The sequence below is a fragment of the Ursus americanus genome, chromosome 17, assembly GCF_024610735.1.
Source record: "Ursus americanus isolate L20-20 chromosome 17, mUrsAme1.1.p, whole genome shotgun sequence".
In the NCBI taxonomy this organism is placed as follows: domain Eukaryota; kingdom Metazoa; phylum Chordata; class Mammalia; order Carnivora; family Ursidae; genus Ursus; species Ursus americanus.
Genome location: NC_142143.1, coordinates 4,718,767 through 4,744,913, shown reverse-complemented (window position 1 = coordinate 4,744,913; position 26,147 = coordinate 4,718,767). Strand labels below are relative to the sequence as shown.

General features: G+C 56.5%; 1 protein-coding gene across 1 annotated transcript in view; it reads left to right on the top strand.

The window, feature by feature from the left end:
• Nucleotides 1–173: 173 nt before the first annotated feature.
• Nucleotides 174–26,147, top strand: part of ARHGAP8 (Rho GTPase activating protein 8) — a 66,329-nt gene continuing 40,355 nt past the window's right edge. The window contains 4 exon segments of the mRNA XM_045780080.2: nucleotides 174–232; nucleotides 3,719–3,792; nucleotides 17,687–17,806; nucleotides 20,088–20,231. Coding sequence (XP_045636036.2) covers nucleotides 17,704–17,806; nucleotides 20,088–20,231 — 247 coding nt within the window. The 5' untranslated portion in view covers nucleotides 174–232; nucleotides 3,719–3,792; nucleotides 17,687–17,703.

Sequence of the window (26,147 nt, the reverse complement as noted above, 5' to 3'; positions counted from 1 at the left end):
ACTGCACCTCCCCCTCCCGCCCCTCCCACCAGGCGAGCTCACCTGTGCAATCCGGTCCAGGCCCCGAGGAGACCCAGGTGACCCCAGGGAGTCCCTGCTCCAGAAAAGCAGCCCTGCGAGGGCAGGGGCGGGGCGAGGAGGCGGGCCCGGCGCGGGGGCCACTTCCGGGGCGGGGCCAGGTGAGTCGCCACGCTGCGGAGTCCAGGTGAGGCGCCCGCGGGGCCGGAGGCAGGTAAGGCCCAGTGTCCGCGGGAGGGAACCCGCCTGTGCCTCGCGTGGGGACGCCACGCGGTTCCGAGGGTGTGAGTGGGCGGCCAGACTGGGTCCCCGCTCAGGTGGGCGAGGCGACACGTGACGCGGCGCAGGGACGTGGGCTAACCCTGCGGCCCCGCCGGCGGGGGGGGGCGGGGCGGAAGGGGTGTCTCTTGCCCTCCCCGCCCTGTCCCCCCTTGGGTTTTTCTGGAGCACGCTTCTCCCCCTCCTCGCCCTGGACCCCTCCCCTCCCTGCTTGCTGCCTCTCTTCCCCTTGCTCGCCATGCACCTCCTCCCTCCCTGCTCCCCTCCCCCTCCGCGCCCTGCACTCCCTCCCCTCCCAGCTCCCGGCCTGACCCCATCCTCTCCTCCCCCTCCTTGCCCTGCACTCCCCCTGCCTGCTCCGGGACTTCTCCCTTCGTCTCCCTGCATTCCCTCCCCTCCCTGCCTCTCCTTCCCTTCCTTGCCACATGCACGCTCTCCCTTTTCGCCTTGCACCCCTCCCTCCCTGCCCCCCTCCACTCCTCCCCCTCTTTGCCTTGCAGCCCGCCCTCCGTGCTCCCCACCCCTCCCTCCACTCCACCCCCTCCGGGCCTTCTCCGGGCCTCTTCCCCTCCTCCCCCTGGCTCCCACCCTCCCAGCTCCCCTCCTCTCCTGCCCCTCTAGCCCTGCACCCCCTCCCTCCCTTCACTCCTCCCCTTTCTCACCCCTGACCCCTTCCGCTCCTTCTCTCCCCCATTTCCGTGTTTCAGTCTGGCGGGGCTGTCCCAGTCCGAACTTTGGCTGGCCCCCCATTTTCCTGCCCTAATTCATGGTCTCCCATCTGGGAGGATTGCACACTGTACAGGCCCATCAGCCCCCTCACCCCAAACCAGGGAGGTGGGAGCCATCTTTCCATTTCACAGATGAGAAACTGAGGCTGAGCGGGTTCCGGGTTGATTCAGACCCAGGGCTCTGGCTGGGCTGCTGGCTGGGTCAGCACCAGGGATGGAAGGCCAGGAGTTAGCGGGCCAGAAACTTGGGTCACACAGCTCCAGAATCAGTTAGAGGAGGAGCCCTGGCTCCTTTCATTGTTCTCAAGCCCCGGCATGGGGCCCGCCTGAGAATTCCTGACCGCAGCACTGGCTTGGGGGGGGTGTACAGAGGGGCTTCTCAGGCCCCTGGGGAAGGACCTGCAGAATCCTCAGGAAGCAGGCTCAGGGGAGGAATCCCTGTGGGGTGGGGACATGGCCTGGGCCCTCCGGTGGCTGCAGACTTGGAGGTTTTGTGTCAGAGGCCGAGTCTGTCCCCAGAGCGCTGTGCTGTGCCCCCGGGGGGCTGGGAAATGCAGTGTTAGCGTTCATCCAGATGAGAACTCAAAATTTAAGTTAAGACTCAACAGTGACCATCCGTTGCTTGGTCCCTGTTGGCTTTTTGGGGATTTTGTTTGTGAGTTTCTCCTTTAATACAGTGACTGACCATTCCTCACTCTAACACTGCAGGTGTTTGGGGCGGGGGTGGGGGTGGTGAAGAGGGACACAGGGTACGGCCTGAGCCCAGCTACTCCTGTGGATGGCCATCTCCACAGTCCCTGCCAACAGGGGACCCAGAGCGAAGGCAGGGGTTAGTGGGAGGTCAGGGAGGGCATCCTGGAGGAGGCAGCCATAGAACTGGAAGATGGATGGGAGGTGGGCATGGAAGGTATGCACGTTGAGGTCACACTGAGGCCGGGGTCATTCACCTGTAGGTGGGGTGGAAATGCCCGGAGGACCAGAGAGGTGGAGCCTGTAGGAATTTCCTTGGATGACATCACTGAGTCATTGAAATGTGGCCTCAGTGAGATGTTTTAAGGTCTGGAAGCTTACTCGATTAAGCGTCCTGTGAACACATGGCATCGCCCTAACAAGCTGGTCCAGGCGGAGGCTGTTGTGGGCACGCCATAAATGGTGGCTTCGGTTAAAGACAGGACAGCAAGAGCTCAGACCACCCTGCGGGTGCCTGGGGTGCTCGTCTTCACCACATCCAGGAATCCATCCCATTCTTTGATTTTGACCCTCTTTCGGGGATGGGGAAACTGAGGCACAGAGGCAGCAGGAGGGGGAAGGAGCTGCAAGAGGAGGCAGAGACCTAGGTTTTTTTTTTTTTTTTTTTTTAAAGATTTTATTTATTTATTTGACAGAGATAGAGACAGCCAGCGAGAGAGGGAACACAAGCAGGGGGAGTGGGAGAGGAAGAAGCAGGCTCCCAGCAGAGGAGCCTGATGTGGGGCTCGATCCCAGAACGCTGGGATCACGCCCTGAGCCGAAGGCAGACGCTTAACCGCTGTGCCACCCAGGCGCCCCAGAGACCTAGTTTTTGAGCAGGTCACTTTCTTTCTCAGGGACTCAGCCTCCTAACCTGTGAAATGGCCCCGTTGGCCACCCTTCCCCAGGAGGGTTGTGGTCACTGTCACTAAGGGCCATCAAGCCCTAACTGCAAGCTTGATTGCCCTGCCGCTCGCTCACAGCAGCCTCACGAGGCAGGACTGTGACTGTTCCCTTTTACAGATGGGGAAACGGAGGCAGGGAGGCTCAGGTGACTTTCTGAGGTCGCAGGGCCAGTGGGCTGGGCGGAGAGCCGGCCTGATGCCCCCCCGCCCCCCTCCCCCCGTGCTGTGGCTGCAGTGTGCACACCTCCCGGCTGGGCCGTGGCGCCTTCCAGGGCACTGAGGTCCGCCTTCTTGGTGGAGACAGTCAGAGCCTGCCTGCCAGGGACCGCCCTTCAGAGCTCTGTGAAGTTAGCATCAGGAGATAGGAATGCTGTTTTCAGTTTCTTTTCAGATGAATTGTTAAACTTCTCCATCAGTCCTTGGGTTGAAATGGATGGTCAGGGAAGATGTACCGTGTCCAGGGGCTTCCCGGGTTTCCCGGGGCACATTTGAGGGGAGCCCTTCTGGGCTGGGCACTGGGGGTGGGGATGGCCTGGAAGATGCTTGTGTGGGGCTCTTGCAGGTGACACGCTGCTCCTGAGTCCGGCCTCAGCCACCTTGCGTGAAAGCTCCTGGAACTTCTGGCAGCCAGTTCTGGGTGCCGTCCAGGTTTCTGGGTCCCCGGAGGGCAGGAGACCTGGCTGAGTCATGGTGCCCATTTGCTGACCTCTCAGACAGGCTACATAAGCGGCAGGTTGTCCCGAGGCTCTGAGGGGACGGCGTGGGCACTCAGTAGGGCTAGAGGGCTGCTGAACTCCACAGCTGGCCCTGGAGCCTTGACTCCCTGACCACTGGCCCCACCCCCCGCCGCTGGCTGTGCGACCCGGAGCTGCTAGCCACAGTTGCTGGCCACGCTCTGTGCCTCGGTTTCCCCATCTGTAAGATACAGACAATGTTGTTACCTACTCATAGGGTAGTGGGAGGATCACATGAGTTAATTTGCACCAAGTGCCTAAAACCAGGCGTGGCACCTTTCTAAGTGTGTTTATCCTCATCTGTTCTACCCACGGACCACGGGAGAGCGTGGACTTGGGTGCAGCTGATTCCTTCCCTGGCTGAGGGGCAGCAGTTCTTCCTTCGGTGACCTTGGACAGGTGAGCAGTTCATTTTCCGTTGAGCCTGGTGACTGTCCATCAGAGGGAACTGGTTTGGCAGGTCAGGATTCCAGAAACTCCTGGGGAGCTGTCCCCTCCCTTACCCCCATGGGCGGAGGGTAGGCCGGCTGGGCGGGCACATTTGTTATGGACAGGAAAGCTTTGGTGGTTGAAGCCAGGGAGGATTTTGAACCAGCTGGGGGGGATGGGGGGGTGTGGGTGGGGCTTCTGGAAAGTGCCTCTTCTTTAGGGCTTGTTCTCTGCTAAGTTCTGGGTGCCTCTGAGGCCCCTGCCGCTCCCGGGTCACCGCCTTTGGTTCTGTGCTGTTAAAACCTTGCATTTTTTATTCATTTTTGTTTTCTTATTTGTGGAGGATTTCAGACATGCGGAAGTAAGCAGGACATCCCAGTGTCGGGCGCTGCCATGCTGCCCCCCCAGCCTGGCCTAGGCTCACCCGCACCTGCTTACCCCCAGGCCTCCATCCCACCCCTGCCACCTGCTCGCTATGTCTTCCTTTCCCTCTCCTGTATGATTTTAAAGCAGTCCCCAGACTCCGTAAATAGCACAGTGTGAATCCCCTTTTTAAACATGACCACAGTACTATTACCGCGCTTAAAACAACGAACACAGGGGCGCCTGGCTGGCTCAGTTGGTGGAACGTGTGACTTTTGATCTCAGGGTTGTGAGTTCAAGCCCCACGTAGGGTGTAGAGATTACTTAAAATGTTTAAAAAAATTAACGTAATTCCATAATATCCAGTGGCCAGTTAATATTTGGATTCTTTTTTTAAAGATTTTATTTATTTATTTGTCAGAGAGAGAGCACAAGCAGGGGGAGAGGCAAAGGGAGAGGGAGAAGTAGGCTCCCCGCTGACCGTAGAGCCTGATGTGGGGCTCGATCCCAGGACCCCCAGATCATGACCTGAGCCAAAGGCAGATGCTTGACTGACTGAGCCACCCAGGTGCCCCTATTGTTCTTATTTTTAAAGATTTTATTTTTTTTAAAGATTATTTATTTAGAGAGTGAGAGAGCGTGGGGTGAGGAGGCAGAAAGAAAGGGAGAGACAGAATCTCAAGCAGACTCCCTGCTGTGCACAGAGCCTGACACGGGGCTTGATCTCCCAACCCTGAGATCATGACCTGAGCTGAAATCAAGTCGGACACTTAACTGACTGAGCCATTCAGGGGCCCCTTTAAAGATTTTATTTTTAAGTAATCTCTATACCCAATGTGGGGCTTGAACTTACAACCTTGAGATCAAGAATTGCCTGCTCGGGGCACCTGGGTGGCTCAGTCGTTAAGCGTCTGCCTTCGGCTCAGGGCGTGATCCCGGCGTTATGGGATCGAGCTCCGCTGGGAGACTGCTTCTTCCTCTCCCACTCCCCCTGCTTGTGTTCCCTTTCTCTCTGGCTGTCTCTCTCTCTGTCAAATAAATAAAATCTTAAAAAAAAAAAAAAAAAAGAATTGCATGCTCTACCGACTGAGCCAGCCAGTCACCCCCAGACTGAATTATTGAATTGGACTTGAGCCAGTGGTAATAATACAAACCATGTATGGATGGATCCCTTTACTCCCTGCAGGAGCCGTGGGTTCCAGGTAGCCAAGACAGCATGTGCAAAGGCCCTGAGGCAGGAACAGCTTGAAGTGTTTGAGGAGCAACCTCAGACGGATTTGAGGCTTGTGTGGCTGGAGCAGAGAGAATGGGGCTGCGTGGAGGTGGCATGAGGTGGTGGCCGGGTCCAGGCATGACGAGTCAGTCTTTCAGGTGTTTGCAGGGGTTTGGATTTTATTCTAAGAACTGCAGGCAGGTGTGGGTCCTCAGAGGGTGTCAGGAGACGTATGGATTGGGTAGTTGGAATACCAGTACTAGGGGAGAGAGGGCTGGGCCAGCGATACGGGTTTGAGGGTGGAGAGCACGGGATTGAACATTCCTTAGGAGAGGTGAGGTCCCAAGGTTCCTCTGCCTTGATGGGTCTGAGCTGTATGGTGGAGATTATAGCAGAGGCCCCAGCTGTGTACTCTTCTGGGACAGAGCAGCCTGGATGGTGGGGAATGGAGTGAGTGAGGTGGGCAGTGGGAGTGACCCTGAATTATTGATAAGACTGGGCCAGGGAGGCCTTGAATGCCGGACTCTGTTGTGTGCCCTTTGTCTGTTCTCTTGTTCAGCAAATGCTCCCAGCCGTGGGATGGTACATGTTGGGACTCAGGGGTGAGTCAGACACAGCCCTGGCTGTCAGTGAACATATGGTGATGGGTCAAGGACACACAGACGCATGGTACAGGCTGATGAGGGCTGTGATGGAGCTGGGGGCTGCCAGAGCCCAGAGGAAGCCCCTCTACAAACCTGGGGTGGGGGTGGGGGGCAACCGAGGTATCGGGATGCTTTTGATGATGAAGAGAAAACCCAATTCAGAACTGGCCCAGAAGTCAAGGGTGCTATATTGGCCCATGTTGCTGAAATGGTCTGGCGGGAGTATGGAGATCAGGTATGGCTTGATTAGGGTTTGGCAGTTCCCTGCCTTTTCTATGAACCTCAGATCTTCAGTGGGGAGCAAGCTGGCTGCAACCTCATCTTCATACATGGCTGTGTGGAGGGAGACTTCTCCAGTGGTCCTCTCTTGAGATCTTTCCCAGAAGCATCTGGAAGACTTTTCCTGGTGCCTCACGGCCCTGAATGAACCCATTCCTGTGACCAGAGAAATTGCCGTGTGCCGATTGGCTCAGGCTTGGCTTCCCCAGCAAACCTTTGGGAAGGGAGCTAAGATTACTCAGAGGCCATCGGGCCACCTGGGAGGGCTGTGCAGGTGGCGTACACGTGCACAGCTGAGTGAGCACCTGGGACCCAGGCAGGGCACCTGCAGTGCTGCGGAGGGAGCAGCCCTGTCTGCCCAGCCGGCTGTGGGAGCAGCTGAGTCCTGACCTTGGTGTCTCCAAGAGCCCCAGGAGGGGCGGTCGGCCCCAGCAGCGGGACAGGTTCCTTTGCCCTTTCCGAGCACCAGGCCTCTGGCAAGGGCAGCAGGTTTGGATCTCGCTGCTGGTGTCTCAGCTGGGAACCATGCACGGGTTCTAGTGGCTTCCGGCCCTCCTGTCTGGACAAAGAGTCTACATGTGCCTTCTAGAAAGAGCACAAGTGCGCGTGTGCACGCACACCAGGGGTGGGGCAGGAGAGAGGGAGCTTCATCTCAGGACCCTAAGATCGGGACCTGAGCCAAAATCAAGAGTCAACACTCAAACAACTGAGCCACCCAGGTGCCCCTAAAAATTACTTTTTATGGGGGGGCGCCTGGGTGGCGCAGTCGTTGAGCGTCTGCCTTCGGCTCAGGGCGTGATCCCGGCGTTCTGGGATCGAGCCCCACATCAGGCTCCTCCACTGGGAGCCTGCTTCTTCCTCTCCCACTCCCCCTGCTTGTGTTCCCTCTCTCGCTGGCTGTCTCTGTCAAGTAAATAAATAAAATCGTAAAAAAAAAAAAATTACTTTTTATGGGGTCTGACTAGAGACCCTGGAATCCCAACTCAGTGGTGACCGCCCCCAGGCCAGGAGCAAGGGCTCCGGCCCCTCACACGTGGACACTGCATCCCCTGCCCCTTCAGTGTGCCAGCCCCTCTCCCTGGGCCTTGGTGCCTGTGAAATACGGGGTTGGGGCCCTCCCCTCCTCCCGGATCCCTTTAGCAGAACCCCGTTCTGAGACGCAAGGCAAGCCCTTCCTCCGTAGGCCCTGCGCACGACCACAGCACTCAAATTCAATTTAGTGCTAATTTGCCCTAGGTAAGTAGGTGTTAATTTGTAGCTACTGCATTAAGATAATTGCTGGGAGGGTCTGTTTGTGAAATGTGCAAATATATTTTTATAGCAACAAACCATTTTCCTATGAATTATAAACAGACGAGTCCGGTGATTTGAAATCTCTTTTGCATAACATGCACGTTGCAGCATACCTGCTCTGGTCCACGTCCACGTCTCCAGCCAGTGCGGTGGGGGGGGCCCCTTCCCGGCTGCCCAAGCGTCCCATCCCAGCAGGGGCTCCTCGGGGCCGGCTCACAGCTCAGGGGGAAAGGGCCCGGCACCGAGAGACCCAGAAGGGAGTTGCAGTGCGTGGACTTGGGTGGAGGGGGACAGAGCTTGTGCCCCGAAGCCCCCGCCCAGGAGAGAGGGTGTGATGATGGTGTCTGCGGGGTGCGAAGTTCTGGGGATCCCATGTGAGCAGGTCTAGGCAGCAGCTCAGCCCCCAGGAAGCTGATCTGCTGAGGGAGGCCCGTGGGAGCTTGAATCTAAAGATCACAGACCGAGGTCCGCACTCACACCCGAGGTTTAGGGACGAGGGTGCGGGGCACTCACTGTGTGGGAGAAGTTGCAGAGGGGGAATTCTGCAAACACAGGTGGCGAGGAAGCACGGGACGTGCGGTATGTATTTGGTCTCTGTCTGTTCCTGGCACAGAGCTCCTTAGAACCGGGAGACCCTCCTGAGTGACAGGAGTGGCTTTTCTTATTCATAAAGGGTCCCTTTGACCTTACCTGAGTTTATACTAATGAGGTGACTCAGGCTGGGCCCCTAGAGAGGAGACCCCCCCATTAGAGGGTTAGAACTTTTAGCTCCTGGGGATCGGGTTCCATCACCCATGGCAGTGATTAGTCACCCACCTGCTGACCCGGGTCGGAGCTCTGAGACCGTGATGCTAAGAGAGTCCCACTTATGGGGCTGAGCCCTTAACCAGTGGGGTCTGTGCAGACTGCGGGTAGTGCGTGTCAGAATAGGATTGAATTGTGGGACTCCCAGTTGGCGTCAGAATCAGAGAAGTGGTGTTGGAAAAACATCGTTGCTGGAAGAAAACGCCACACGGGAGCAGAAAGAACTCACGAGGCTCAGGGAAGTCTGTGTGAAGACCCTGGGGTAGGCAGGAGTGGCATGGGGTTTGGGAGAGCCTGGGACGGCTGGGTTCCTGTGGCTGCAGCCATAGGAGAAAGAGACGAGGGTGCCCAGGGTGGGGGAGTGTGGGTAGCGTGGAAGCTGGACTTGAAGCCCCAGGCTGTGGGGCCGTCCCCTCCATGAGCCTGAGCCTGCTGGCTTGTTAGTAAGGCAGGCGGGGCTAGAAGTGCCTTTCCTCATTCAGCGTCCCTTCCTTGCCAGGCTCTGGATGCCCAGAGGAAAGCTACATTAAAAGGTAATTTTCAGAAAAGGAATAAAGCCGTGACTGCCATACAGATGGAAACATGAACATGTGTTAAGGGTTTTATTGAACTCACGAGGGAGCCAGGCAGATGTTGTCATCGGTTGAAAGGAGCATCGGGAGTGCAGAGGCATTTACAGATGGGGGACTAGGGAAATGAAAGTAAAAGGGAGGCAGTTGGGGGCATTTGGGAGAGCAGGGGAGGGCGAAGGGCAAGGACGAATTCCCACGGGACAGGGTGGAATTTGCGTATCTGTAGGTAAGAATTATTTTGTGTTACTCTCAGCTGTCAACAGTTTGCGGAGCAATAGAATAGCTCCCAGAGGATGGAGTCAGATAGCCCAAGAGGGTGTCTCTGTTCTAGACGACATTAGTCTTCCATCAGGACACAGGTTTGCCCCCACGGCTACGATGGGAAGGCACCTGCAGGGACTGGTAGTCAATGCCAGGAAACCTGCTGGTAGCAGGAGATTTAAATAATAGTTCAAGACCCTTGGTGAGGAAGGGGGTCCCATTGCAGAGACCAGCCTAGAGTCAAAGATGCATCCTGGTGCAACAGCTTGAAGAGCATTCTGGAAGGAATTCTGATGCGACAGACTTACCTGGTTGGCGTAGGGAGTGGGGTGGGGTGAGGTGGTGGAATGTGCCAATGGTTACTTTCCTCTTTGCATTTAAAGGAGTATGTTTGCCATTTCCCACTGTATTTGGAGTCATCCTGGTTCTAGGCTGGAATCGGGAGACTTGCCTTTAAGATCCAGCTCTCCACTGACTTGCTGTGTACCTTTGGGCAAGTCCCTTGCCCTCTCTGGGCCTCTGTTTTCCTGCCGTACAATGACAATTGATGGCACAGTATGTTCACTGCGGTCCTTCCTGGCATCACTGTTTTGCGATTCTGATAACCATGGGAGGGAGAAATCTGAGTTCGTAAGAGGCTTGTATCAGGTTCTCCAGGGACATGGAACCAATAGATATTTATGTATAAAGAGTTTTGTTTCAAGGTATTGGCTCATGCAGTTGTGGGGACTCACAAATCTAAAACATGTAGGGCCACAGGAATTCTATGTCGTAGTCTTGAGGCAGAAGTCGTTCTCTGAAAAAACCTCAGCGTTTTTCGCTTAAGATCTTCAACTGATTAGACGAGGCCCACCACATTACGATGCATTGCCAGCTTTACACAAAGTCAACCGATTGTGAATGCTAGTCACCTCTACAAATACCTTCACGGCAACATCCGGGCTAGTGTTTGACCAAGCAGCTGAGCACTGTTGCCCAGACAAGTTAACACATAAAATCAACCATCACAAGTCAACGGGACCAGACTTACCCTAGTGCCAGAGCTCACTGCTCCCCTGGATGCCTGCCGGCCAGTCAGCACCTCTTGGGCTCCTGGACCTGGAGAAAGACAGAGCAGCTGTGCCTGGTGGGGGTAGGACACCGGCCTCCCCGAGGAACTCCCAGGCTCCTTAGTGGCAGCCGTGGGGATGGGCTTCCTTCTCCTGCCCGGGCAGTGTTCCCATCCTGCGTGGGGTGGGGTCCCCCTGAGCCCATGCAGCGGGGGGTGAGGAACCGTCAGACTCTGGTGCAAACCCGGGGAGCACTCCAGGATGGGGGGAGAGCCGTATTTTTCTCTCAAGTATAGGATTGCGGGAGTGGGGGTGGCCCCCAGGGTTCATCCTGCTAGATCCACACCCCCACCCCCAGACTAGCTGTTGCCACAACAAGGCACTGATGATGCGTGACATGCCCACATGTGAGCACGCAGACTTCAAAACAAAGCTGCCTGCGCTTCCTGAGATCGGCGATCCGAGCCGGGTAAAGGTTTTGCGCCTATAAAGAAAGAAGGAGTAAATATTACTCTGTTTGGTTCAAGCAGACTCTGGAGGAAATGCAAAGCCTTCTTGGCTTTGGTGGCTTTGAACTCCCAACTCCCACCCCCAGCCGCTTCCTTGCCAGGACCTCCAGCTGTGCCGCTCGACAGGGAGGCCTTTCCCCAAAGGCAGAGCAGCAGGAAGAGGCCTGGGTCCATTCTGGTGGTTGACCCTGGTGGTCAGAGCTTCCCGAGGCTTTGAAGTGAGAATGTTCCAGACGTATTCTTCCCTGGGTCAGGTGGGTCCTTCAAGACATGCCCCCAGATGGTTGCTTTCAAGCTGTTCGTCTGGCTTATAGCAGGTGTATTGGTCCAGGCTAGCCCACAAAAGGGGCTAGCTCTGGGGGTGGGGACAGGGTGGCCCCCTTCCATCACCAAACTCCGAGGAGCCCCCTTGCCTGTCGTGAGGGATAAGCGGAATGATGGGGTGGCAGCTAAGTCCCCCACAAGACTGGGTGCCCCCGTCCCTGGCAGTAACAGCCCTTGGCACCCTTGTGCCTGGCCGCCAGTGTCGTTGGGTGTCTCTGGGACAAATGACTAAGGTGAGTCGTGTTCTCAGCTCACCGGGGTTCCTGGCCAGTGCTCCTTGCAGACCAGCTGCCGTGGCCGTGGCGAGAGCTGTGGGTGTAGATGATTAAGTTTCTTTTCTCACTTTCACTGCAGGTAGAGGGTGGCTCACAGCCAGGCCTGGTGTCACCCCTCCCACCTCCCTGTTGCCAGTGAGCTGCCTCCAGCTTGGGGAAGGCCAGATTTGGAGGGTGGCCCAGGGCTCCCGACAGGACACAGTAGGCCATGGGGTCCATGTGGGGCAGCGCCGGGCCTTCCTTGCCTGGTGCTCTGGGCCCTGCCAGGGAGTGAACCCGATCCCGCATGTGCACCCCAGCCCTGGCCAGCTGGCTGTAGGGCTACCTTCCCGTTACCTGCCCTGCCCTCAGAAACCGGGGCCTCCAGGGTCAGGTGACCTCAGAAAAATGCAGGAGGTGCAAGCACGGAGGGGCCGTGGGCAGTTGGTGGCAGGTCCAGGCACTGGTATGAAATGTGCGTCTTGAGGAATTGGTCTGGAATTGTCGTGTGCACTGGGGTAGGAGGCAGCGTCCCAGAGAGGGGCCCAGAACTGCAGGCAGAGCGGAGCCAGGACTCCAGTGTGCGTGCCTCTGTGTGTGTGTGTGTGTGTTTGTGTGTGCACGCGCGCGCGGGGGATATGGAGAAAGGGGTGCGTGTGACTCCGGAGGCCTCACCTGCCCCTCCTCCCCCCTCCCTCCCCCTGTCCAGGGCTCCCTCCTTGTGCCCTGCCCTGGTGGGGTCTCCCACCAGCCGGGTCCTGGCAGCAAGCCCGCGAAAGGGGCAGGGCAGGGCTCTTGGTCCACCTCAGCCCAGAGAGGGCAAAAGCCTGGCAAAGCCACACAGCTATCCGAGGAGCGAGCAGGTGGCAGGGCGCGTGGGGCAGGGGTGCCGCAGGAGGTGGAGGGAGGAGGCTGGCTGAAAGTGGAGTCTGAGCTAGGTCACTGTTGCCATGGCTCCCAGAAGTAGAAATGCAAAAGACCTGGGTTTACCTGTGCCCTGGAGACGGGAGAGCAAGGCTAGAGAGAAGGGAGAGAGACAGGAGGACACGGAGATACCCTGGGGCTGAAATGGGGCCCGAGGCCTTTCTCAGGGCCCCGGGGCCAGGCGAGGGCTGCATTCCCGCCTCCCTCGCTCCCTCCGCAGATGTTTTTGGTCCAAATTGCTCAGAGCACGGAACACGGAAGGAATCGCAGAGAACACACGCTCCATGCAGAAGGGGGTGCCATTCACTGCGGATTCTCCGTGTGTCTGTCTCTTCGCTGAACTGAGGGAAAGCAGGCGGCGCACCCCCTGCCTCTCCCTCCTGGCGGCCTGGGCGCGCACCTCCTGCCCTTGAAGCCGGTCCGTGCACCCAGCCCGCGGCACCCCTGCAAACCCACACGGCGGCTCTTATAGCACCCGCAGCGCTTCAGATCGTGTTGGCGTCTCGCGTTTGTCCCAGGACTGTCTCCACAGCTCGCTCATAAGCCAGAATTCCAGCAGGCCTGCGGGCCGCACGCGGTCGTGCCGCCTGAACCAGCCCCTGCTCGCTGTCTCTCTGTCTCTCTCTCTCTCTCTTTTTAAATAATCTCAGCTTGCGAAGAGGCCAGGCCGGTTGTCTGGTAGAATGTCCCCTTCTAGATTTCTCTGAGCTTTGCCCCTCACGTATCTTCTCGTGTGTTCTTTGGTCCCCGAGGGCTAGTTCTTCTAGAACAGCTGTGCTGGAGGCGTCACTAGATCCACGGGAGACCTTCCGGCAAAAGTCTTCGTAGGTATGTCGCCAGCGTGGTCACGCCCCGGGAGCCACTGACGTCTGGCGCTAAGCTCGCTTGCGTGACTGGGGTGCCGGCCACACTTGTCTGGACACAGTCATGTGGCCCTCTCCTTTCCTGCACCCCAGATCACCCGCCTCATTGCAGCAAGGGGCACAAGCTCCCACCCCAGACCGAGCTGGGCCATGCTGCTGCTGGTGGCTTGGGCTTTGTGCTGAATGTTCTGGAATCTGGGATGTTTGGGGCCGGTGGCTGGGGGTGGAGTGGGAGGAGTGAGCGGTCCGGGTGAGTGATGACATGCATGTGTCATCTGATTGTGACTTTATAGGATTCGGTGCGTGTGCGTGAGGGCCTGCAGGCAATGTCCAGAAATAAAAGTTGTTCACAGGGTAAAGGGGAGGCTTTCGTCCCCTTTAATGAGGTCCTTCGGTGTTGCTGTTAGGCCTTTTTGCCGTTTGGAAATGCACCGAGCTGAGAGAGGGTGAGGGGTTGACCTGCGGCGACATGAAGCGGACGGGGCTCGCGAAGAGATTGCGTGACCAGCCTGGCACGGGGAAGTTCGCATCAAGGGGAGAGCGGTGAGCTTGGGGGCCCTGTGGAATTAGGCCTTCCAGCTGCGCGCTGTGGAGGGGACAGAGCCAGGGCTGGGTGTGGGTGTGGGGTGGAGGTCGGCTGGTGCTCGATGCGGCTCTGTTGCTAACGCCAGAGTCCCCCTCAGCGTTTCCGGAAATGAAGTTGATTACTTGTACCACAGAGAGGAAAGCAGTGTGGGCAGTGGACCTGTTCTTCTCTTGAAGCAGAGAACGTTGAAGTAGTTTTCATCGAGGGTTTCCGTATGCACTGACTTTTCAAAGAAGAAAATGTAAGCCGGTCGTCCGTACCGCCAGCGGGCTTGAGCAGAGAGAGGGTTTGTTGGGTCTTTGCATTCAGGCACAGCTGGATCCAGGCGCACAGTGCTTTAGCGGACTGTTCCTCTATCTTGTTCTGCCTTCTGCCTTTGGCTTCATCTTTCTCATGTTCCATGTGGTGACCTTTGGTAGTTCCGGGCCCATATCCTCTCAGGTTTGGGTCCGGCAGAATAAATTTAAGAAGTATTTCTTCTCAGGACACCCGGGCGGCCCAGTCAGTTAAGCGGTCAACTCCTGATTGCAGCTCAGGTCATGATCTCAGGGTCGTGAGATCGGGCCCCGTGTTGGGGGCTCTGTGCTGGGTGTGGAGCCAGCTTAAAAAAAAAAAAAAAAAAAAAAGGAAGACGTATTTCTTCTCAGTAGCTTTTATGGAAGTCTTAGAATTCACTCTGCTTACAACAGCGACAGCCTGTGATCGCACCAGACCTCATCTCTGTCGCTCGGGGAGTCTGCTGCCGTGGTTGGCCGGGCAAGGATCCCGTGTTCCATCATTCCACATCACACGGGCTCTGCGTGCGTGCGGTGTGCACACGTGCTTCTGTGCGTGCGTGCACGTATGTGCATGTGTACGTGTGTGAGGAAGAGGGAGTGTGTGTGAGAGAGAGACGGTGGGGGAGCTCCTGGCAGAGGGGAAGGGATGCTGGTGGCCAAGAGGACAGCTGTCCACTCTGTCCAGCCAAGAAGTCGCTTCCCGTTTGACTGCAGGCCTGGACTCTGGCCGTAGCGTGTGTCTGCGGCGGCGTCCTGTTGCGCAGACAGCACGGGCCGCCCGGGCCAGGGACGCTGTGCCCCTGACGTCCCTGGTGTCGGGAGGCGGCCTTCCCGGCCCACATATGAGCTCAGCAAGCCCCTTGCCGTCTGTCGGTTGCTGCGCGTTTCTGGTGAGGTCAGCACCCTTCCTCCTGCTGACCTTTGCCTGTTTGGGTCCCTCTCTCGGCCTGAGTACTTCGAGCGCACACGTCCGTTGCCCTCTGCATCCAGGGCCCCGTTGCCTGCCCAAGACACGGTTGTCAAGTGAACCTGTGACACGTGTATGTCCTCCTCTCCCCGCCCTCCTGCTGCGGCCTGGGCGCCAGCCACGTGGGTCCGGGCCCCTCTCCTTCCACTTTCCTCCAGGGAACCGCACGCAGCCTTCCCTCCTCCCGGGCAGCCCTCCCCCGACTGCCTGACACATCCGACCCCCCAAATTCATGGAATTTTCACAGTGTGAACACACACACAGCGGCACCCAGAAATAGAACGTGGCCAGCCCCGTGCCCCTGCCTGTCAAGGTAGGTGCCTCGCTGACCTCTGTCGCATAGATTCGCTTTGCCTGCTTCAAAGTTTTTTGGTTTTTTTTTTTTAAGATTTTATTTATTTGAGAGAGAGCGAAAGCAAGAGAGATCACAGAGGGAGAGGGAGAAGCAGACTCACCGCTGAGTGGAGAGCCTGATGTGGGGCTCAATTCCGGGACCCCAAGATCATGACCTGAGCTGAAGGCAGACGCTTCCCCGACTCAGCCACCCAGGCGTCCCTGCTTCGAACTTTTAAAGTATGGAATCATGCGGTATATCGTCCTCTGCACCTGACTTGTTGCTGGGGTGGGATTGTGAACCCCCCTCCCCCCCCGCACCCCGCCGCGGACGGCCCACTCACACGGCTGCAGAGCACGCCGCCGTGGGACTGTCACGGTGACAGCCGCCTTCCACTGGCTGTGGCTACTCGGTCATTTCCCGTTTGGGGAGGTTTCAGGAGCGCTGCTCAGGACATCCTACCCCCGTTCCCTGTCTTCCCATGCCCAGCTGTACGCTTTCTGCTGCGTGTGTGTCCAAGGCTAGAATCGTGGGGTCTTGGACGCCCACCTCTGCGTATTTTTCATTTTAAGTTAGATTCTAGTGTTTGAACGTCGGCAGTGGTCATGGACAGTCACAGACTCTGACTTCTCCCCTAAAAGTGAGTAGGTGTGACCACAGGGAGCTGGCTGTCCGTGACCCCCGGAAAAGGGGCGTGCCTCTCCTTGCCCCGGGCCCTCCCTGCCTCTCTGCTCTTGCGCACCTCTGGCTGGTGTTGTGCGTAAGCGCTGGAGCCCTCCGTGCCTCCTCTTCCCAGGTTCTGCACCTGAGCAGGGGACTTCCTGACCTCTGGCTCAGTTTTCTCATCTGTAAAATGGAGATAAAAAACAGCACTTAGCCAACAGGGAGTTTTGAAAAAGAAGAAGAAGAAGAAAAAGAAGGTATCAAGGTTTTAAATTTTTTTTGTATTCATAAAACATTCTTCTTTACATTGTCTGCCACACGTTGTTTTAGTTCAGATCCCTGCATCTTCTACCTAGAGCCATATGGGCTTCTGCAAAAATGAAAAAAGGCTAAATGTGGGCAAATAAATGGATTTATTAGCCCTTATCCTGGATCTCTTAGGAAACGGCATTTTGGCAATTAAAAGCCGGGCCAAACCTCAGATGCTGTTTTCACCCTGCGTTGTTCATGTTTTAAAACACCTGTATTGAGAGAGGATTCACCTAACAGACGATTGACCCACACAAAGCGTATACAGTCCAGCGTTTTTAGTGTCATCACAGAGAATGTGCACCTGTCACCCCGGTCACTTTGAGGACGTTTTCTTCGTCTCAGAAACAACCAGTGTAGCTTGGCTGCTGTCCCCCTGGTCCCCATCCCGCCCCAACCCCTGGCAGTCACCGACCCGCTTTCTGTCTATGGCCTTGCCAGTCCCGGACACTTCGTATCAATGGAACCATGGCATCTTTTGGGACTGGCTTCTTTCGCCCAGCGTCATGTTTTCAAGTTTCGCCCACGTGGCATCAGTACTTCATTCCTTTGCGTGGCAAATATTCCATTACTTGGGGGCGCACAGGGGTTTCTGTAAAGATTTGCACGGGTGCTGAAGCATGAGCTTGGCGCAGAATAACCACGTTTGGTAACTCCTAGCTGTGCAGCCATGAGCAGTTCTGATTGATCTTCCCTGGCCTCAGTTTCCCCGTCCATAAAACGGGTGCAGGAGCGTGCATCTCTCTGAGCAGGCGTGATGGTAGCCTTGAGGGCTTCAGCCCTGATAACGTTCGTGCTCAAGATGTGCGCCTCCCCCAGGACCCCCGCCCTGCTCTCCTGGGACACGGGGCTGCTCGGTGAGAGGGAGCTCCGGCCAGGGGCACCGGATCCCGAACGAGAGGCAGTCACATTATGGGCCCACGCCTTCGGGGCTCTGGCTCCCTGGATCTCCCCCACATGGAGAATGGGCTGGGCAGGTGAACAGAGGTGAAAATATCATCTTGACTTGGGGTCTTAGGGGATCAGAAGTGGGTGCTTTTGGGGCGCCTGGGTGGCACAGCGGTTGAGCGTCTGCCTTCGGCTCAGGGCGTGATCCCGGCATTGTGGGATCGAGCCCCACATCGGGCTCTTCCGCTGTGGGCCTGCTTCTTCCTCTCCCACTCCCCCTGCTTGTGTTCCCTCTCTCGCTGGCTGTCTCTGTCTCTGTCGAATGAATAGATAGATAAAATCTTTAAAAAAAAAAAAAAAAGTCGGTGCTTTTTTTAAGTTAAGGAGAAAAAAGCAAGCCGGGCACTCGAAGGGCATTTCCTTCATTCCCTGCGCCCTCGTGGGTACGTGTGTTAAATGTCCTGGGTTCTGTGTGCTTCTCCCTCAGGGTGTTGGAAGGACCCCATGCCGGGATCCCCAAGAGGTGACATCGGGACCGTGTGCCTGGGCCGCCCTGCCCAGCAGCAGAGCATGTCCCGCCTGGACTTGGAGGAGCTGGCCGAAATAGGTAAAAGCATGTTCTCCTTCCAGCCTCGTCCTGCGAGATCATTGGCGTACATTTGCTTTCAAAAGATAATATATATACGTCGCTTAAAAAGTCTAACCCTGTAAAAAGTGCTCGGTGAGGTTGTCCTTCTCCCTCCTCTGGGGTCTTACTCTCCCCCTTCCCAGCTAGCCGCAGGGAGTGCCTTTTTAACCTCGCCAGGGTTCTTTTGTGCAGACTCAGATGAATCCCTGTGGGTGATGCGAGCCCCCTCCCGGGTTGCCGAGAGGCTCAAGTGGGGTAATATCCTCATTTGCTGCTTAAGGCTACCCGCTAAAGTGCCAGATTCTGTGTCCCCATCTTACAGACAAGCAAACTGAGGCTCAGGGTAACTGGAAAACACGCCAAGGGCACCGGGTGGCAGGAACCAAGCTGGGAGGAGAGCCTCTCCCTGGACTCGCCCCCTGGCGTTTTGGTTAAGATCACACGTGTACGTGTTTACCTGCAAGGCTATTCCTGTCATGTGCACTGGGGCCAGGCTGTTTGATTCATTTCCCTGTGGTGCAGATTTCTCTTCCAGGTTTGCAATAACCAGAGTAGATCCTAAGAACTTGCTGAAGGCCTGTAGCCCTGAAATAAACGGTTTTCCGTTCTGCATCCGGCACCAGCGCACCCCACCCAGATGCGGGAAGCCTTGGCTGGTTTTACACCTGCTGCGTGATTCGCTCCCAAGGACCTGTCATTGTGCCTCCCAGTTTGCTCCCCTTGCTGTTTAAGGCATGCAGTGACGCTGAAGCGTTTCTCACTTGGGTGCCTGTGGTAGCAGGACAAGGAGCCTGATGTCAGCGGCACGGTCAGGGGTGCATCCTTGATCCCTCCGTCCCCTGCCTTCCTTAGGGGGTCCAGGGTCTGCCTCCTCCTGTTTCCATGGCTGTGCCCCACGTGCTAAAGCAGTTTTCTCTCTCTTTTTTTTAATCGAGGTGACATTAACATAATATAAAATTCGCCATCGGAAAGTATTTACTACATTCGTAATGTTGCGTGGCGTACCCACAACGTTAGAACATTTCCGTCACCCCAAAAGGAAACCCCAAACCCCATTAGCAGTCACTCCCTCCCTCGGGCCCTGGCAACCATCATTCTGCCTTCTGAGTCAGTGGGTTTACCTGTCCTGGGCATTTCCTATAAACGGAATCCTACATTATACAGTCTCTTCTTTACCTTAGCGCGATATTTTCAGGTCCATCTGTATTGTCACACGTATCAGTACTGTGTTCCTCTTATGCCTGAATACTACCCATCCCATGGGTAGCCCATAGTTTGTCCGCTCATCCCTGGATGGGCATGTGGCCGGGGCGACGTCTTGGCTGCCGTGAGCGTGGCGTGTTAGAACACCTATTCCCGATTCTTTGGGGCGCCCTGTTTTCCAGAACTGCCTTAAGCACTGTCCACCGCTTATCCATCAGGATGCTTCACGTGGCCATTTTCCCTGCGTCTGTGTCTCTTCTCTTCTCACCAGGGTCCACCCTAGTCCAGTATGACCGCGTCTGAATTAATTTCATCTCTAAAGACAGTATTTCCAAGTAAGGTCCCATTGGGAGGTTCCAGGCGGCATGAATCTTGGAGGGACACCCCTCCACCCAGTGCAGCTGGGGACCGGAGTCTACTCTAGCCTGAAATTTGAAGGTCCCATCTTTTTCCAGCTGAAAACATCTCTGTTTTGATTTGTTTTGCACGAGGAACCTCTCCGACTAAAATTAAACTGGAAGACTGTCCTTTTCCCTCCTTCATAGCACAGTGACCCATGTCTGCCCTCAACCCAGCCGTGGGTTCCTGCCGGCTGCCAGTGTCCACATCTTCAAGCAGGGCTTGGGTTGGTTGGAATTCGGAGCTGGGAAATCGAGTTCAAGTCCACACTCCACTGTCCATGAGCAGTGTGACCTTGGGCACTCATTCCCCGTCTCTGAGTCGCCCTTTCCACTCCTTTCAGTGAGGAGGGCAGTATTCAGCCCTGAGGTCTCATTTTATCCCTCCATGGCTCTGCACACCGAGTGGGAGCATCGTGGGGGCACAGGAGGGGTGGGCGCACACTGAGCAGATGCATAGCGGGGTCACACTGAGCAAATGCGTGCTGGGTGCACAGGAGAGGTGGGCACATAGTGGGAGCACAGCAGAGAGGGGCACATAGTGGGTGCACAGCTGAGGCATGGTGACTGTCCTGTAAAGAGACCTCCGGAGGCCCCCTCATTGCCCTTCTTCCTCGAGAAGACAGCTGACTTCCTCTAATCCTCGTTGTCTGCCACAGAGCTGCAGAGAGACGAAGAGGAGGCCGCTGCCCTGAGCATAGTGAGAAGGCCGTTGGTGGCGCCCGCGGCCGGCCAGCACCCTGCGCTGAGCACGAATCACCCCTTCTACGACGTGGCCAGGCACGGCATCCTGCAGGTGGCAGGTGGGTCACAGCTGGGTGGTCCCAGCGTCCTTGTGGGCCCCGTGGGACGGGGTGGGTTTATCTGGGCTGCTTCCCTCCAGCCGGCTGCGGCCCCACAATGAACAGCACAGTAGGAACCAGAGTGCCTGCCAGGGTTTGGAAATAGCAGATGACATCGCGGTCCTCCAGAGAGATGGGACCAGGAGGAGGTATAGAGATCCACGCGAGAGGAGGTTTACCGTGGGGGTTGGCTCTCACGTGGTGGTGGAAACTGAGAAATCCCAGGATCTGTCATCTGAAGTCTGGGCACCGAGGAGGGGCCCAGGTTCTGGAGGACCAGGAGCGCTGGTGTCCCCCAGTGTCCGAGGGCTCGAGAAAGCAGACATCCCAGCTCAAGCAAAGGGCACATTCGCCCGTTGCCCCTTTGTTCTATCCAGGCCCTTAACAGATGGGCGTCGCCTCCTGCCTTGGGGAGGGCGATGTTCACTCAGTTCCCATGCTGCTCTCCTCTGGAAACACCCTCACAGCCACACCAAGAAATAATGTCTCACAGCCATCAGTCGAGGTGCCGCATGGAGTTAGCCATCACAGACAGTGACCCTAACATCTCACCTCTTTGTCGCCTGCACCGAGCTGGTAAACGTTAGTCCCTGTCCCCAAGGAGCTGGAATCTTGTCAAGGTGATGATGAAACAGAGGAACGGTTCTCAATAGTTGGAGGCCCCCGAGACACAAATGGTAAGTATTTTGGCGTCCACTCCGTGCAGAGGACCGAGGAGAGGATGGGGATTGGACAGGGGGCCAGCCATTTCAATTCCCAGATGTTCACTTTGGAGAACCGTTAAGGTTTAGGGAGCAGGGATGGATGCTGGACCCATTGTGGGAGCACAGGTCAGGTGCCCACAAAACGGAAGCAGGAAATACAGTTATTTTTCTTAAGAATAAAACATACATTATCTAGGGGCGCCTGGGTGGCTCAGTGGTTAAGCGTCTGCCTTCGGCTCAGGGCGTGATCCCAGAGTTCTGGGATCGAGCCCCACATCAGGCTCCTCCGCTATGAGCCTGCTTCTTCCTCTCCCACTCCCCCTGCCTGTGTTCCCTCTCGCGCTGGCTGTCTCTATCTCTGTCGAATAAATAAATAAATAAAATCTTTAAAAAAAAAAAAAAAGAATAAAAAATACATTATCTATGTCAATAGGCAATGGGTTATTGTTAAAGATTTTTAAAATTTATTTAAGAGAGGCAGAGAGAGAGGGCACATGTGTGAGCAGGGGGAGGAGCAGAGGGAGAGGGAGAAGCAGACTCTCTGCAGAGCGTGGAGCCTGACGTGGGGCCCGATCCCACGACCCTGAGATCATGACCTGAGCCGAAATCAAGAGTCGGAGGCTCAACTCACTGAGCCACCCAGGCGCCCCTACAATGGCTTGTTTCTAAATGAATGAATAAGTATTTTAAAATGTTCTCTTTTAGGTTTCTAGTATGGTCAATTTCTATAGAAATAGCCCACTTTTATAAAATGTTAAGACTGTTTGAGGACCAGGGCGCCCGGGTGGCTCAGCCGGTTGAGCCTCCGACTCTTGGTCTCGGCTCAGGTCATGATCTCAGGGTCGTGAGATCGAGCCCCGTGTCAGGCTCCGTGCTGAGCTCAGAGTCTGCTTGGGATTCTCTCTCCCTCTGCCCCTCCCCCTGCTCACACGTGCACATGTGCTCGCTCTCGCTCTCTCTCAAATAAATGAAATCTTAAAAAAAAAACAAAAACACAATTCCTTGAGGGCATCAGTCATTTTTAAGAGTATCAATGGGTTCCGAGACCTCGAAGTCTGAGAAGTGGTGGCTTGCACAGGAGCTGTCCGGGCCAATGTCCCTTGTCCACTCGAGAGGAATGTGTGTCCCGCGGTGCTGGGCGGAGTGTTCTGCGTGTTTCACTTAGGTTCAGCTGATGAGTGGTGTGGTCCAGACCTTCTGCCTCCTTGGTAACCTCCGTGTCTACGTCTATCGGTTGTTGACTGAGGGGTGCTCAGAGCGCCCATGGTTGGAATTGGTCAGCTTCTGCCTGTGGTTCTGTCCGCTTTTGTTCCTTGTGTCTTGACACTTTGTTTTTGGGGACACGGACACTTTGGGTAGTTACGTCTCCTTGATGGGTTGACCTTTGCATCGTTTTGAAGTGCCCTCCTTTACGTCCGGCCACGCACCTGTGTTGACAGCCATGTCTGACGTTCCTGTAGTCAGGACAGCCGGGCCAGCTCCGTCCTCACTGGTGTTGGTAGCTATGCCTTCTCCGTGCTTTTCCCTTCAGCTGGTCCCCGTCTTTTTGGCTGAAGCGCATTGCGTGTAGACAGCTTCCCATGAGATCTTTTCGTACTTCTGTTGAGAGGTGGCTGCTTCGCGGGGCCACATTCTCCGCACCTCGCGGGTGTGTCCAGGAGTCCGCGCTCAGTCTCCGGGCTCTGGGGAGCGTGAGGCAGAGGGCCGATACCGTGGGGCTTGTGGTTTAGAGTGACCCCTCTTGCCGCGGAGTGGGGGGTGCCGGCAGCGGCTGCAGGAGCCCTGATAGGAGCAAGAACAGTGATATGAGCTCATGCTGTGGAGAGAGATTTCCAGCATCAGGCTGGAGGACGAGCTGAAACAGGACTGGGAAGGGGCCCTAGCAGAGCGGGGTGAGAGTTCAGTCAAGAGATGGGGGCCCTGGGGAACAAGTTGCGGTCCTTCCTCTTCTGCATGCCTCATTTCCACCTGCTGGGCAGGGGGCCTTGGGGCCGGGACAGGGTTCCTTCCTGGAGCAAGGCCGTCGGTGGCCCCGTGGTTTGTCGTGGGTCCTTCAGCACCGTTAAGGGTCTGTGGGCTCCTTGGGCTGTGGGCAGGCTCTTCTAGAGACGCTCCGAGGTCATCGCAGTGGAGTGCTTGAGCCTGTCCTCAAGCTACAGGGCTGTACGCTGTGGGGGATGACAGCTGGGGGGGCAGTCCTCGGATTCTGGAGAGTTCCCTCATTTTAGAGCGGAGTTCTCACTTAAACACCAGGTTCTTGGGATGTTTAACTGTCTTTAGAGGACATCTGATGGCCTCAGCCCCCCCTCCTAAAAGATGCCAGCCTAGCCAGAGGTCCTCAGGAGTCAGGCAGAGGCGGCTGGAGCAGAGCCGGACGGAGCCAGCTCTGTACGTGACTGAGATCGACTTCACAGAGAACTAGAGCAAGGGAAATCGAGACGCTCCGACCCGGGTGAACCAGTGGCTAAGGAGAGAGAAATCGTTAGGGCAGAAATCAGCATCCCTGAAACTACCATTGGCCTTTCTATCAGAGCGCCTGGCGAGAGTCCCTGGTGTTTCCTTGCTCGGGGTCAGTCCCCTGTCCCCTCCTCCCAGCCTCACCCAGGCGTCCAGCTCTGTCCCCTCTTCCCTAAGTCCGGCTCACGCTCCTGTGTGACTGGCCCACCCGGGGGATCTGGAACCCTTGCTCCTGCTCCACTGGGAAGCCACATGGGCCACCCTGTGACTCCTGCCAAGGGGTCCACTTTGGGCATGAGCAGACCTCACTCCCCACTAAGGGGACCCTCCTCATTTCCTCTCCGGGTGTCACTTCCCCCAGAGCCGGACATCCAGAACCACTGCTAGAAATCGGAGTGTTATACAAAGTAATACTGAATGGATCTGTCCATACTTAAGGGGTATGCACTTGGCCAGACAGACGCTGTGTAGAATTGTAATTCTTTAAGATAGTGTTTTGTAAATAAAGTTGATTTCAGCATTTGAAGAAGAGGTCACCGTCTGCAGCTCAGGTCCCTGTCTGGGGCCGGGGCCGTGAGCCCAGAGGGACATGGCCGCAGTGGAGAGCGGGGTGGGCAGGGGGAGGGTTCGGGCCTGGGGAGCAGAGAGGCGGAGGTGTAATCCAGAGTCGCAGAGGCGGCGAGTGGCAGAGAAGAGAAGAGGAGGACGGGCGGATCTGGTCCTCCTGGATGACAGGCCGCCGCCCCAGACCCGGGTCTTTCCCCTCAGTTTAGACCCCGGCCAGGCTTCCCGGCAGGATGTTGACAAAAATGGGTCTTCAAGTCTCCTTTCATTTCTGCAAAAAAAAAAAAAAAAAAAAAAAGATGAGCAGCCTTAAAACAAAAACCCCAAGAGCCAAACTCCCAGATCACTGCCGGTGAGATTGCTGCTGCGTTTATTATGCATTTTAATCGTCCTTCACTCGGAGCGGATGACGGATCGGCTGGACCGCGTTCCGGGCGATGGCTCCGGGAGCCCTTTCTTTATTCATAAACTGGGCTCCTCCCGTCTCGGAGGCAGTGAGCGATGTTGTGTTGTGCACCGTGAGGGAAGGAATAGGGGTCATGAATTAAGCCAGTGCCTCGCAGAATTTGCATTTTATTGATAGTTTTCATTTCCTTCCACATTATATCATTTTGAAGCCCGTTCTCGATACACCGGCCTGTGTTACTGGAGGACGACGGAGGGGCGTTCACTCATATTGACTGATCTCATGAATGCACTTGCCGCGTTGACTGCTTAATAAACGGAAGGCCTGGCTGTCCCGGGGATGCCTCAGGGCTGCCCGGGAGGCCTGCACTCAGGCAGCCGCAGGAGCGCGGGAGGCCTGCCCGCCGCCGTTGCGGGGCGCTCGGGGGCCGAGGGTGTTGTGCCGGCCAGGCTGGGGGTGCCGCCCTCAGAGCTGGGCCGGCTGCGAGCGTGTACCCCGCTCCGACAGCCCTCAGCTTCCTCGACTGTAAATGGAATAGCACACCCGGAGGCATCCACCGTCTGGCATGTGGAAACGGGTCACATTTATTGAGTGCTTGCTGTATGCCAGTGCTATGCCAACCAAGACTTTATTGAAGTTACTGACTCAGTCCTTCCCAGCCAGTTTTTTTTTTTTAAGATTTATTTATTTATTAGAGAGAGAGAGAGTGAGCAGGGGGAGGGGCAGAGGGAGAGAGAATCTTCAGCAGACTCACCGATGAGCGTGGAACCCGATACGGGGCTCGACCTCACCACCCTGAAATCATGACCTGAGCCAAAACCAAGAGGCAAATGCTCAACCGACTGAGCCCGGACACAGCGCTTTTACCATTGAGCCCGGACTGCAGAGCATCAGAGAGGCTGGCTTGGGGCTGCCTGGCTGTGAGGGGACAGGACCCAGCCTGTCCTTCCTGTCTGCTTTTTCACAAATCCAGCTTGCCCGCCGCCACACTCGCCGTAAGCTTCGCGGGTCTGTCCCGTCTGGGTAACGCTGAGATATTAGCTTAGGGGACGTTCAGAAATCTGCTGATATGAAAAGAAAATGCTGAATTAGTTGCCCTTTTGCTTTTGAGGGGAGTGGAAAACCTTCACTGGTAGCTCATGCAAGTTGATGGACCCTGCAAACAGTAGGTGTGCAATAAGTGTTTATGCAGTGAAGGAGTGAACAGGTCAGTGCTTTATGTAAGCAGGAGGAGGAGAAGGGACTGGGCCAGGGGTGGGCGCTGGGCTCCCAGCCCGCTCCACGTCCCTGAGTCTGGCTTGCCCACGCTGCGTTCTCCCCGGGGTTACTCCTCATCCTTGTTTGCAGGTGGCGGATGGATGGGGCTCACGGCCTGCTCGGGGCCCCTCGCACCCTATCGCTGGCTGAACCGAGTCCAGACTCTGACCCTGACCTGCCTTGTGTCTGCAGGCCCTCCACCCTCTGGGCCCGCAGACCAGAGCCGCGGTGGCGCGTCCCCTCGCCTGGCCAGCACAGCGCCTCTCAGCAGCTGCAGGTTGGGGGGGCTCGGACAGGCCGTGAGCCCCTCCCACCCGCCCTCGGCAAACCGGCAAGCCAGGGTAGGGAGGGAAGCGGGGCCTGTGGTCTGATGGAGACCCATGTGTTCTGGCCTTGCCCAGGGGTTGGCGTTCCTGGACACCAAGTCCCTTGGTCCCGGGGTGGCCTTGCTGTGACTCCTGTGACATCGGCTTCCCACACCTGTCCCTC